The sequence below is a fragment of the Orycteropus afer genome, unplaced genomic scaffold, assembly GCF_000298275.1.
Source record: "Orycteropus afer afer isolate SDZICR_OR568_19922 unplaced genomic scaffold, OryAfe1.0 scaffold00723, whole genome shotgun sequence".
Classification (NCBI taxonomy): domain Eukaryota; kingdom Metazoa; phylum Chordata; class Mammalia; order Tubulidentata; family Orycteropodidae; genus Orycteropus; species Orycteropus afer.
The window spans coordinates 113504-126737 of record NW_006922310.1 but is presented as its reverse complement, the minus strand read 5'-3'; the positions used below and the strand labels follow the sequence as shown (position 1 = coordinate 126737).

General features: G+C 36.0%; 1 protein-coding gene across 1 annotated transcript in view; it reads left to right on the top strand.

Annotated features, from left to right (window-relative positions):
* The window catches only part of ATRX (ATRX chromatin remodeler), a 474500-nt gene that overhangs the window by 408984 nt on the left and 52282 nt on the right, over nt 1-13234 (top strand). The window contains exons 31-32 of the mRNA XM_007957255.2: nt 101-278; nt 3957-4151. Of these exons, the coding sequence (XP_007955446.1) occupies nt 101-278; nt 3957-4151 (373 nt within the window). The remainder of the gene's footprint in view (nt 1-100; nt 279-3956; nt 4152-13234) is intronic.

The window sequence follows — 13234 nt, the reverse complement described above, 5'->3', positions numbered from 1 at the left end:
GATTGCCTTAGGACCAGAAGTTCATATTACAATAAAAAAATATGTGATGCTCTCCATTACTTCTATTACTGAAACATTTATTCTGTATTTTCATTTTCAGAGGGCGATTGTTTATCATTTCTACAAAGGCAGGATCTCTTGGAATTAATTTGGTAGCTGCTAATCGAGTGATTATATTTGATGCCTCTTGGAATCCGTCCTATGACATTCAGAGTATATTTAGAGTATATCGCTTTGGACAAACTAAACCTGTGTATGTATATAGGTTCTTAGCTCAGGTAAGTTTATAATTTATATTCTCTTTTTTGTATTGAAAAGTTTTGTTGAACTGATATTTTTACGGTATAAACGTTCATCAATTACAGAGTAGCAAGGAAAGTTGAGAACATCATTCTGTACATAAAGCAGCAGAAGTTAATTTTGGCTTCTCAGGATTTTCTGTTTTGCAATTGATCCATTTCTATAATGTCAGATTTCTGAGATTGAGATGATTTTGCATGGTTAAACAGACTAGCATAGCTTGCTTGCTCAGGAGATTTAAACATTTATAGTTCATTTACTTAACATATGTAGAAAATCAATAAGTAGCGCTAAGTTGCTTATAGGTGAAAAGTCAACTGATCACAATTTTTAATGGCCACCAGGTATTCTCTTTAAAAATGCAGATTAATAAGAGAAAAGTTAACATGTTGTAATAACATAGGTTTATTATAAAGAATGATAATTAATACTTCCTACAGAAGAATAGTAAAATCATATCCTTTAAACATAAACTCATGTATTAAAAACCTCAGAGAAACTCACATTTAAGAAAAATAAGTGAAATTTAATAAATGGATGCAGTACAAGGTAATATAAGTTTATAAAATCAATTTGCCCTTTCATCTGGTACATCTGCTTTCGTACTACACTTTCTACATGCTTCTAAATCTGGGTTTCCATACCAGAAAGAAACTGAGTTTTACTGGCAGATCCTTGCTCATTTGTTATTCTTGAGTACATAATATAATTAGTAAACTACATTGTCAATTCTTCCCTGCTATTTAAATTCAGAGTTTCTTTACTTCCTGGTGTATAATGCTATATATGTATTAGATATGGCATTTTAGTTACAGTTTTCTGTCATGAAATTATAGAAAGTAACACTTGATATAAAGGCATTTATGGTAATTGTTGCGAGCATATTATATTCCCTTGAAAAAGAATTAAAAGACTCTCTTGCTTCTAACTTCAATGTATTCTTCTTCCACCCTAAATTTGTATTTCCTGTATCCCTTTATTTCTAGTTACTGTGTCTTAATTATCCAGTACTTTTATATAACAGAAATACCAGAAGTAGAAGGAATTTACAAACAGAAATTTATTTTCTCACAGTTTAGGAGGCTGTAGTCCAAATTAAGGGCCCCAGCTCTAGGGCCCCAGCTCTATTTCTGTCAGTGCTAAAGGAAGTTCCTGTCTCTTTGAGTTTCTTCTCCTGGGCAATCTTCATGTGCCTTTGCATCTCTCTTCCCTGATCTCTGCTTCTCTTGCTTGCTCGTTTAATACGTTTTACATCTCAAAAAAGATTGCATTAAAATACACCCTGTACTACCTGTTAGATTATCATAACAGAGAAAACTCATGTAGGGGTTAGGATTAACAATACGTATTTTTTGGGGGGATACAGTTTAGCCAATAACATTCCACTCTTTGGCCCTCAAAATGCATGTCCTTGCCACATTCACCTCATCATATCATTGCAAAAGTATTAATTCATCTCCAAGTCCAAAATTTCATCTCTTGAAGCATCTAAATCAGTGTGGGTGAGACTTTAGGCATATTCCATTCTGGGGCAAAATTCCTCTTCATCTGTGAATCTGTGAGATCTAGAGTACATATTATCTGTTTGCAAAGGACAATGGCAGAACAAGCATAAGGTAGACATTTCCATTACAAATGGGAGAAATTGGAGGGAAGGAAGGGATAGCAGACACTAAGCAAGTGCCCCAAACCCAACGAAACAAATTATATTAGTTCTCAGGACTTGAAAATAATCTTCTGTTCTTTGAGACTGCCTGGGCAATGGCCTTGCCATCCAGACTCTGGGTGTTGTCCATGCTCTCTGGATTCTGGGTAGAGGCTCCTTGGCCCTGGGCTTCAGCTTCACTTTCCAGGCCTACCGGCACAGCAACTCTACTCCCTTGGATTTGGACAGTCCCATTCTCCTAGTCCATCTGAGTGACAGCCCTACCCCATGAGTTTTAGGTGGCAGCACCCTGGCAAACCTTAACAGCAGTTCCACACTCTAGAACCAAGTTGGCAGAAACCTGACTCTGAAACCTAGGATGCTGTGGCCTGATCCTTTGAGAGCCAAGAGCGTATGAACCCACCCTTTGAAACGAAGAAGGTCCTGCTTCCCATGCTCCTTCCATTTCTGCTGATCTCCTAACTGTTCCAAGGATGGTCTTTTTCATTTCTTGGAGGGCAACAGGTGTAGCTCCTTTGGCCTGGTTACTTCCTATAGAAGTCCAAGAGACAGACAGTTTTCTTTCATTTTGTCCTGTCTCTGACCCTTTCAGTCTAAGTTGATAGTATTTCTGCTGTAGTCATTGGTTAGATCCATTAGTCACAGGCTTAATCTCTTTAATAAAGATTTTGTAGCCACATCCTTGTTGAAAATTTTAGCACTGGTGTCCTTAGTTTATACAGCAGAAATTTCCAGAATTTTAAGTTCTGTTTTCATTTTGCACAGTTCAATTTTAAGTTTGTATCTTCTTGCTTTTACTATAAGGGGCAAGGAGAAACCATTCAGCTCCATTCAAGATCTTATGTAGCACTCTCATCAGCCAACTATTCAAGTTAATCACTTCCATCAAACATTTGATCATAAGTCAGACAAGTTCTGTGACACTGCATGAAAAGCATTGCCGTTCCTCCATTGTCCAATCATATGTTCATCATTTTCTTTTAAAACCTCACCAGAAGCACATTTAAGACCCACATTTCTAGCAGAATGCTATTGCTGGTGCCATATGTATTCTCTAAAATCATAGAGACTTTCTCTGTAGCTCTCCTCACTTCCTTCTGAGTCCTCACAGAATTACCTTTGATGTCTATAATTCTACCAACTATCTTTTCAAGGCAATCAAGGCTTTTACTATTAGATACCTTAAAACTCTTCCATCCTCCTCCCATTACCCAATTTCAAAACTGTTTATACGTTCTGATATCTGGTAAAGCACCAACCCACTATTGCTATACCAAATTCTTTCTTGGTTTTCTGGTGCTCTTATAACAGAAATACCACAAGTTGGTGTCTTTAACAAACAAATTTATTTTCTCACAGTTTAAGAGGCTTGAAGTCTGAATTCAGGGTGCCCGCCATAGAGGAATGCTCTTTCTTTCTGTTGACTCTGGAGGGAAGTCCTTGTTTCTGAGCTTCTGCTCCTGGGCTATCTTCATATGGCATGGCATTTCTCTTCCCTCATCTCTGCTCTGCTCACTTGTTTAATCTCTTTTTTATCTCAAAGAGATTGGCTCAAGATGCACTGGGTACTAATCCTACCTCATTAACATAACAAAGACAACTCATTCCCAAATGACATTAAAACCACGAGCATAGAGGTCAGGATTTTCAACACATATTATAGCGAGGGGCACAATTCAATTTCTGACAGTTATTTGCCTGCTATCTGACTTCCACCAAATATATAGAGAAACATATTAATGTATTTTGGTCAGATATTATAGAATAGTTACCAGTAGCATAGTTTCCCTAATTTGTCATGGTAAACTATGAACAGATGAAATCTTTCATGAATTTCACATCATTGCTAATAAAATTTGCTTTATGCTAATGTTATTATGAAATGTTACCATTTCCCATTAACCAATAACTGCATAATTGTTTCTCCATGATTAAGTTCCATGCTTACAAAATTGTGTTTATTTGTGCATTGTTACTTCTTTTTACAAAGGGAACCATGGAAGATAAGATTTATGATCGACAAGTAACTAAGCAGTCACTATCTTTTCGAGTTGTTGATCAGCAGCAGGTTGAGCGCCATTTCACCATGAATGAGCTTACTGAACTTTATACCTTTGAGCCAGATTTATTAGATGACCCTAATTCAGAAAAGAAGAAGAAGAGGGATACTCCCATGCTGCCAAAGGTAAATATCTTTAGATTATTAGCTTTAGAAAAAACATATGGACTAGGGAAATTTTACTACTGCTATGAAAGTTAATCATCTGACTAAGGCTATATTTCAGAATTTTTCTGAGAGGATAAAATTATATTTAACAAATTTTGTCTAGATAATTATAATTGAGAGTTATTTGATTAATTATCCAAGTAACACTATGAAGAAATTTTGTAATCTGAAGTATATATTTTATGCCAAATAAAAAGTTTAGCCTTCCAGCACAACATCTCTGAGTAGCAACCTTAAAGTAGTTTAGTTTATTTTTTTAGTGAACCCCCAGTAGGGGGCATACATTATTTTAATAATTCTATATGAAATTAAACAATCTTTTCCTTAACATTCTTTGCTGTCATAAAACAATTAAGAATCAGCAAAGAAAATCATATCTCTTGATATTTTTCACCATCATAAAGCAAGTAAGACTTTCACACTTGAAGACGAACCCTTAGAGGTAATCTAGTCAAGCTCTCTCATTTCATGTATGAGGAAACTTAGCTCAAGATGTTAAGTTGCTTGTCCACAGTCTTCAGATAGTAAGTGACAGAGCCAGGACTACTACCTACCTCTTATCTGTAGGCCTATTATTCTTAGATAAAAACAGTGTTATTTAATATTAATGTAAACGTAAGTTCATTCAACGAATATATGCTATGTTTCAAAGCTATGATTATTTGACTTCATATATATATTGGTACATTATATATCATTATGTGTATATTTCTGTATTTTTCCTGCCATATGTTGTATTAACCATCAGAATTTTGAAAGTAAAATCAAAACCTGATATTAAATATATATATATATATATTGATGTAGCAAGTAAAGAGTCATCTAGGCAAAATGATGGCTATATATTTATTCTAGTTATCTGAAAAAATAGGCAAATTTTTTTTTTAATTCTTGTAGGTCTTTCCTGATGCCTTGGTTTCAATTTCAAGTACTTGGTTTCAGGTGCAACCAGCTACCAGGGTTCAGTGTCAATACAGCAGTCACTTTAGGGACTTGCAAAAAGCACAAAAAGTACTTTAGTTCTTCTCTACAGCTTGCTTTTTTCACCCAGATGTATTTTGAACTTCTTTCCATATTAGTACATTACACCTCTACCTTCTTTTAAACAAGTGCCTAGTGTTTGTTCACCTGTTTTTTAACTCTTATATCCCCAATATCTTCCATACCAGTTACTTAATTTTATATGGCAAGAAATACTCCTTTAAGTACTTACACATGTGCTGGCACGTATTTTTATGTTTGTAATTTTGAGATAGTGAACCTTACCTTTCCAATTTGAGAATGATTTTTTATCTAATTACATCTAATTGGCATCTTTCTAAAAATTATACTTAACTTTAAATTTCACCTTTTATGGAAAAATATCCCATGATTAGTAACATTTCTGGCAGGAAGCAAACATTCCAATTAGAAAAGGGAAAATTGCCTTGAATTTATTCATTATTTGGTAATTTTCTGGTTGTAGGAAATCTGTTTAATTTGGTAAACCTGTACTGATTATTTGCTGACTTTGAGGTGTACTGTGAGAGGATATTAGGAAGAATAAGATATTGTCTGTGCCTTAAAGAATATTTAAAAATTACAGTAAGTAAGAAATGCTATTTTAATTACTATATCATGTCTGGAAAGAAACCATCTGTTTTTTAATTTGGAGCTCTGAGTCATCAAAGGTATTGTGCTTATTTATTTATAGACTTTACTTACTTTTATGTTACTTTTGATACTATACCCCTTTGTCCAAGAGCAAAGAGGAAACACACTATTAAATGGTATATTAACACAAGGTGTTCAACTCTGCCATAGTTCTTAAAATGTTATTTGCTGATTTCTTACTGGGTTTCATACTCTGTGCTAAACAATCTGTTCAAGTTGTCTCAATCCAGCAACAAATGAAAAATAGATAGTACCATTTTCATTTTTAAGCAGAGGTAATTGAAGCTCAGAGAGGTTGTGTAATTTACTCAAATTTACACATGTAATTAGTGCTGAAGCTGGCTTTCAAATCAGTTCTGTTCAACTCTAAAGCATGTACTCTTAATCATTATACTTTACTGCCTCTGAAATAGATGAGAAAATTAATTCCAAGTACAAGAAATAAGGCAGATGAACTAGGAGCCCCAAAAATTAATGACATTTAGGATGCGGTTTTTTCATTTTATTTTAAATAAAATTAGATTTTTAAATAAAATGTTTCCACAGTCAATAATACTGCTATGTGATATAGCTGTTAAGATTGTATACAGTATGGTGGTTCCTTAGAAAGCTGGAATTGGAGATACCATTTGACCCAGCAATCCCATTACTAGGTATATATCCTAGAGAGGTGAAAGTCAGGACAGGAACAGATAGATGCACACCCATGTTCATTGCAGCACTATTTACAGTAGCAAAATGATGGAAACAACTACGTGCCCATCAATGGAAGAGTGGATGACCAAACTATGGTACATACATACAATGGAATGCTGTACACCACTAAAGAATAATATAAGATCTGCAAAACACTGCATAACATGGATGAACTTGGAGAACATTATGCTGAGTGAAATAAGGCAATCACAGAAGGACAAATATAGTATTAGCTCATTGTTGTGGAGGGTCAAGAAAAGGTTTATATATGGAGGGAAACTTTCTTTGTTGGTTGCTGGGGGTGGGAGGGGAGGGAAGGGGAGGGAACACTGCAAAAAAAATGCATTGACTCATGTCACTAGTTTTGTGTATTTCACTGTACATAAATTATATTTCAGGAGCTCTGGTAGTGTAGTGCCTAAGGCACTTGACTACTAACCAGAAGGCTGGCAGTTCAAACTCACCAGCCACTTCTCGGTAGGAAGATGGGGCAATTTACTTCCGTAGTGATACTGCCTCGGCAACCCAAGGAGGGGTTGCTATGAGTCAGGTCTGACTCAATGGCACATAACAACAAAAACAACAAATTATATTTTGATATAATGCATTTAAAATTAAAAAATAGATTGTAAAATATGATCAGTTTAGCTAATGGCTTGTGAAGTTATAAATTCCTCAAATTTATCAAAAACTTTAAGGTTTATAAAAGCCTATCTCCTACATGATCTGGTGGCATAGTGCCTAAGGCATTTGACTGCTAACTAGAAGGCTGACGGTTCAAACCCACCAGCCACTCCTCAGAAGGAAGGTTGGGCATTCCTACTTCCGTAGTGATACTGCCTTGGAAACCCAAGGAAGGGTCGCTGTAAGTCAGATCCAACTCCATGGCAGTGTATATCTCCTACATATGAATTATCTCAGGAAACTGAGGCTTAGAAAGTTTATGATACCCAGTGGTAACATGGTAGTGTTAGAACTTGAGCCTCCTAATAGTTTTCAAATTGTGTTCCAAGAAGTACAATAAGATATATATCACCTTAAAATGCTGATAATCCAGTTGCAAAGAGAATAGTGACATTCTTAAAAACAAAAGAATGAAGTACTAATACTGAATATTTGTGCTATAGTAATTAGAAAAAAGAGGATGGTACATTCAAGTATAAATTTGATTGGAAAAATCACACTGGTTGGCCCCTAAGGGATGGTTTGTATTTAATTGGATTAGGGGAGGATGAGGTGTGGAGGTAGGATTGAACAATTTGAGCAAGGGTGCAGAGGGTCAGGACTGATGGACCAGTTGCAAAGGATGATGAAGAAATTTTCCTGATGAAAAGAAGAGTTGAGGTTGGATACTTAAGGTGGCACCAGCTTATGGAAAACCATGAAAGGCAAATGGAGGCATTTGTATTTAAAATGGTATAAACCGTAAATTCTTGAATGGGGCTATTTTATGATGAAAGTGGTCTTTTGGAAAATTAGACTGGTAGTGAAATGCAGGATGAGGACTTGAATCAGACCTTTTCATTTTAAAAAAATTGATAGAACTCCATAACTGACAATAGACAGACCATTGCATTTTAGAGTTTAGTAGTGAAAAGTTTTAGCCTAAATAATAAAGCTTATTTATTCATTCATTGATTAACAACTTTTTAGGTATATACAATTTACTTGTTATTATGCTGGGTATTAGGGGAACAGTGGTAAATAAGACCAAGTTCCTGTTCCAAGGAGTTTATAGTCCAATAAGCATACATTAAGGGAAAATATATAATAAAAATTTATAGATCCTGTAACATTTGCACCAAGGAAAGGAGTATTCAGTTCTTCCTGGGAAAAGTTGCGAATGTAGACTTTATATTAAAAAAACAATGCAACCACTGCTGTGGAGTCAGATCTGACTCATAGTGACCTCTCCTTGGGTTTCCAAGGTGGTGTCACTACAGAAGTAGATTGCCCAGCCTTCCTTCCAAGGAGTGGCTGGTGGTTCAAATGCCTTAGACACTATGCCACCAGAGCTCCTAGACTTTATATTAGGAAGACTTAAATTCATCTTGAAAACAGTAGGTAACTGTTTACATTGGTAGGAGGACAAAAGATAAAGACCCTTCAAAGAAAGGAAGCACAGGAAAAAAAAGAAACATGGCAAAAAGCAGCATGGTAAGTTTGAGGAGCCTCAAGTAGTTAAAAAGAAATAAAAGAGAGGATGTAAAGGGATAGAGTAGAAAGGGGTGTGCATGAGACGAGCTAAGAGAAAAGCCTGAAAAGATAGGTGAGAATCATATCATAGAAGTTAGAGTTGGGGTATTTTGTTGTAGAGTGTGTGATTTATTTAATGATTTAAACAAAAGAGTAACATCAAATTTTTGTTTTAGAAGACTCACTTTGGATATCAGCGTAGAGGATAGATTGGAGAAAAGAGAGCGGATGTTAAGATATCTGTTAGGACACTATTAAAATGATCCAGATGACAGAGATAATGCAGACCTAAAGTGAAGTTGTAGCACTGGGGATAGAGAGGTAGCAGGCAGAGTGTATGTACTCAATAAATGTTAACTTTGGTCCCTAGACTTATATTTAGAATTTCTATGAATTTGCCTACTACTGTTTGGTTTGATAAGGAGATTTAGTGGTGTGCCGGCTAAGGCATTCAGCTGATAACCCACCAGTCACTCAATGGGACATAGATGAGGCAGTCTGCTCCCTTAAAGATGTACAGCTGTGGAAACCTTATGGGGCAGTTCAGTTCTACTCTGTCCTATAGGGTCACTATGAGTCAGAATCAACTCAATGGCAGTGGCAGTGGGTTTGGTTTCTGGTCTGTTTGGTTTGATTTCTTTTAATGAGAACTGGCTTGATCTTGATCCTCTCTGAAATGGGTACTAATAGATGTTTTGATATTCATGGTGAAGATTTCTTGGTATTTGAACCTATTCTTATTAAAGAGTTTGAAAGTTGGGTTCCCATTATTATAGTACAATTGCAAATATCCTCCTTTTTATCTATCACTTTAAAGATGAAAAGCTACTGAAAATGTTACATTTTCACTTTCCCAAAAAATTGCTATTATCTAAAAAAAAATTAAATCATATATCTTTTCTGAATTAATTTTTCTCTCCTTTAATAGTCCTGAAAAAAGCATTTGTTTTCAACCTATGGGATATGTGATTATTACATCTCTTTCTGCCTTATCACTTCCTCCCTTAAGTCATTATTACATAATTTCTGTTCTTGTTTAGCTTCTTTTTACTTCTCCATTTTCTAATTAGATTTAATGTCTTAGACCTAATTTATTGGCTACTTGACTATTTGTGTTGTCTTTGTTCCTTTTGCATCATACATAGCAAATGCTAGACACTTTTATAGATCCTAGGTGGCACAAATGCTTAAGCACCAAAAGGATGGTGATTCTAACCCATCCAGAGGTGGCTGGGAAAAAAAGGCCTAGCAGTCTGCTTCTGAAAGGTCACAGCCATGAAAACCCTATGTAGCAGTTCTACTCTGAAAAACATGCTGTCACCGTGAATCACAATTCGATGGCAACTTACTTGGTTTGGTTTGATTAGACACTTCTTTGTGGGATTTTTAAAAATTCTAGTCATCTTTATATGGATATTTAACTGGACTTTTATTATTCTTTACTGATCCATATGTTTTAAATTACCAATCATGTGTCATGTTGTCACACTGGTGGCTTACATGTTGCTTGATGGTAGAAGCTATGCTGCCAGTATTTAAATACCATCAGGTTCACCCATAGTGGATGGGTTTCAGCAGAGTTTCCAAACTGAGACAGACTAGGAAGAAGAAAGAGATGGTCCACTTCTGACAAAATTGCCCATTGAAAACCTGATGAATAGCAGGGATGTATTTGCTGATACAGTGCCAGAAGATGAGTCCCTCAGGTAGGAAGGCACTCAAAATACTACTGGGAAGAGCTGCCTCCTCAAAATAGAGGTGACTTCATTGATGTGGATGGAGCAAAGCTTTTGGGACCTTCATTTGCTGAAATGAGAAGAAACAGCTATTGACATCCATTAATAAACAGAATGTCCAATGCATGAAGTATGAGGAAAATTGAAAGTTGCCAAAAATGAAATGGAAGGCATAAAGATCAATATCCCATCATTAGTGAGCTGAAATCAGAAAATCATGTGGTCAGCTATACCAGAAATGACATTTGGAAGAGGAATGGCAGTGTCACATCTATCATCAAAAAGAACATTTCAGGATCTATCCTGAAGTACAATGCTGTCATTGATAGGATAATATCCATATGCCTACAAGAAAGACTGATAAATAAATTATTTGAATTTATGCACCAACTACCAAAGCCAAGGATGAAGAAGATGAAGATTTTTGCCAACTTCTGCAGTCTGAAGTTGACCAAACAAGAAATCAAGATGAATTTATAATTACTGGTGATAGGAATGTGGAAATTGGAAACAAAGAAAAAACATCAGTGGTTGAAAACTGTAATCTTGATGATAGAAATAATGAGATCGAGTGATAGAATTTTGCAAGACAAACAACTTACTCATTATAAATACCTTTCTTTCGGCGACATAAACGGCAACTGTATGTGTGGACCTCACCAGGTAGAATACACAGAAATAAAGTCAACTACATCTGTGGAAAGAAATGATGGAGAAACTCAGTATCATCAGTCAGAATAAGGCCAGGAGCTGACTGTGGAACACAGCATCAATTAATCATATGAAAATTCACGTTGAAGCTGAAGAAAATTAAAACAAGTCCACAAGATCCTAAGTGTGGCCTTGAGTTAATCACACCTGAATTCAGAGATCACTTGAAGAACAGATTTGATGCATTGAAAACCAGTGACCAAAGACCAGATGAATTGTGGGGTGACTTCAGAAGCATTATACATGAAGAAAACGAAAAGTCATTAAAAGGACAGGAAAGAAAGAAAGAAAAGACCAAAATGGATGTCAGAAGACACTCTGAAACTTGCTCTTGAATGCAGATTAGCTAAAGCAAATGGAAGAAATGATGGAGTGAAAGCTGAACAAAAGACTTCGAAGGGTGACTTGAGAAGACAAAGTCAATTATAATGAAATGTGCAAAGACCTGGAGTTGGAAAATCAAAAGGGAAGAATACGCTTGACATTTCTCAGACTGAAAGAACTGAAGAAAAAATTGAAGCCTCGAGTTGCAATATTGAAGGATTCTATGGGCAAAATGTTGAATGATGCAAGAAGAATCAAAAGAAGATGATAAATACACAGTCACTGTACAAAAATAGTCAATGTTCAACCATTTCAGGAGGTAATATGATCAAGAACCAATATAATTCAAGAAAGAAGTCCAAGCTGCACTGAAGGTGTTGGAGAAAAACAACGCACCAGGAATTGACAGAATTCCCATTGAAATGTTTCAACAAACGGATGCAGCACCAGAATCTCTCACTTATTTATGCCAATAGAAATTCGGAAGACACTTTCCTGGCCAGCTGGCAGGAAGAGATCCATATCTGTGCCCATTCTGAAAAAAAAAAAAAAAGGTGATCCAACAAATTGCGGAAATTATTGAACAATATCATTAATATCACACAGAAGTTAAATTAGGTTGAAGATAATTCAAAACTCGTTGACCAGAAACTGCCAGATATTCAAGCTGGATTCAGAAGAGAATGTGGAACAAGGGGTATCATTGCTGATGTCAGATGGATCTTGGCTGAAGACAAAGAATTCCGAAAAGGTGTTTACCAGTGTTTTATTGACTATGGAAAGCATTCTATGTGGACCATAATAAATTATGGATAACATTGCAAAGAATTGGGAATTCCAGAACACTTAATTGTGCTTGTACATATGCAGAGCACTATGCAGAGGTACTGTGCAGAACCTGTACATAGACTAAGAGGCAGTCATTTGAACAGAACATGGGAGTACTGCATGGTTTAAAATCGGGGAAGGTGTACATCTTAGCTGTATACTTTTCACCGTATTTATCCAATCTATATGGTGAACAAATAATATGAGAAGCTGGACTATATGAAGAAGAACACCTCATCAGGATTGGAGGAAGACTAACAGCCTGTTATATGCAGATGACACAACTCGCTTTCTGAAAGTAAAGGAGACTTGAAGCACTTACTGATAAAGATCAAAGACTACAGCCTTCAACATGATTATAATATAATATAAAGAAAACAAAAATCCTCACAACTGGACCAATAAGCAACATCATGATAAATGTAGAAAAGATTGAAGTTATCCAGGGTTTCAGTTTAGTTGCATCCCCAGTCAATGCCCATGGAAGCCACAGTCAGGAAATCAAATGACTTATTGCATTGGACAAGTCTTCTGTAAAAGACCTCTTTATTGTGCCTTTATCGAAGCCATGGTATTTTCAGTAGCCTCATATGCATGTGAAAGCTGGACAATGAATATGGAAGGTGCAGAAGAATTAATGCATTTGAATTGTGGTGTAGGTGAAGACTATTGAATATACTATGTACTGCCAGAACACACAAATCTCTCTTGGAAGCAGTATAGCTAGAATACTCGTTGGAAGCGAGAATGGCCAGCTTCGTCTCTTGTACTTTGATCCTGATACCAGGAGGAACCAGTCCCTGGAGAAGGATATCATGCTGGATAAAGTAGAGGGTCACTGAAAGTGGAGAACACCCTCAATAAGATGGATTGATGCAGTGGCTGTAACAGTGGGCT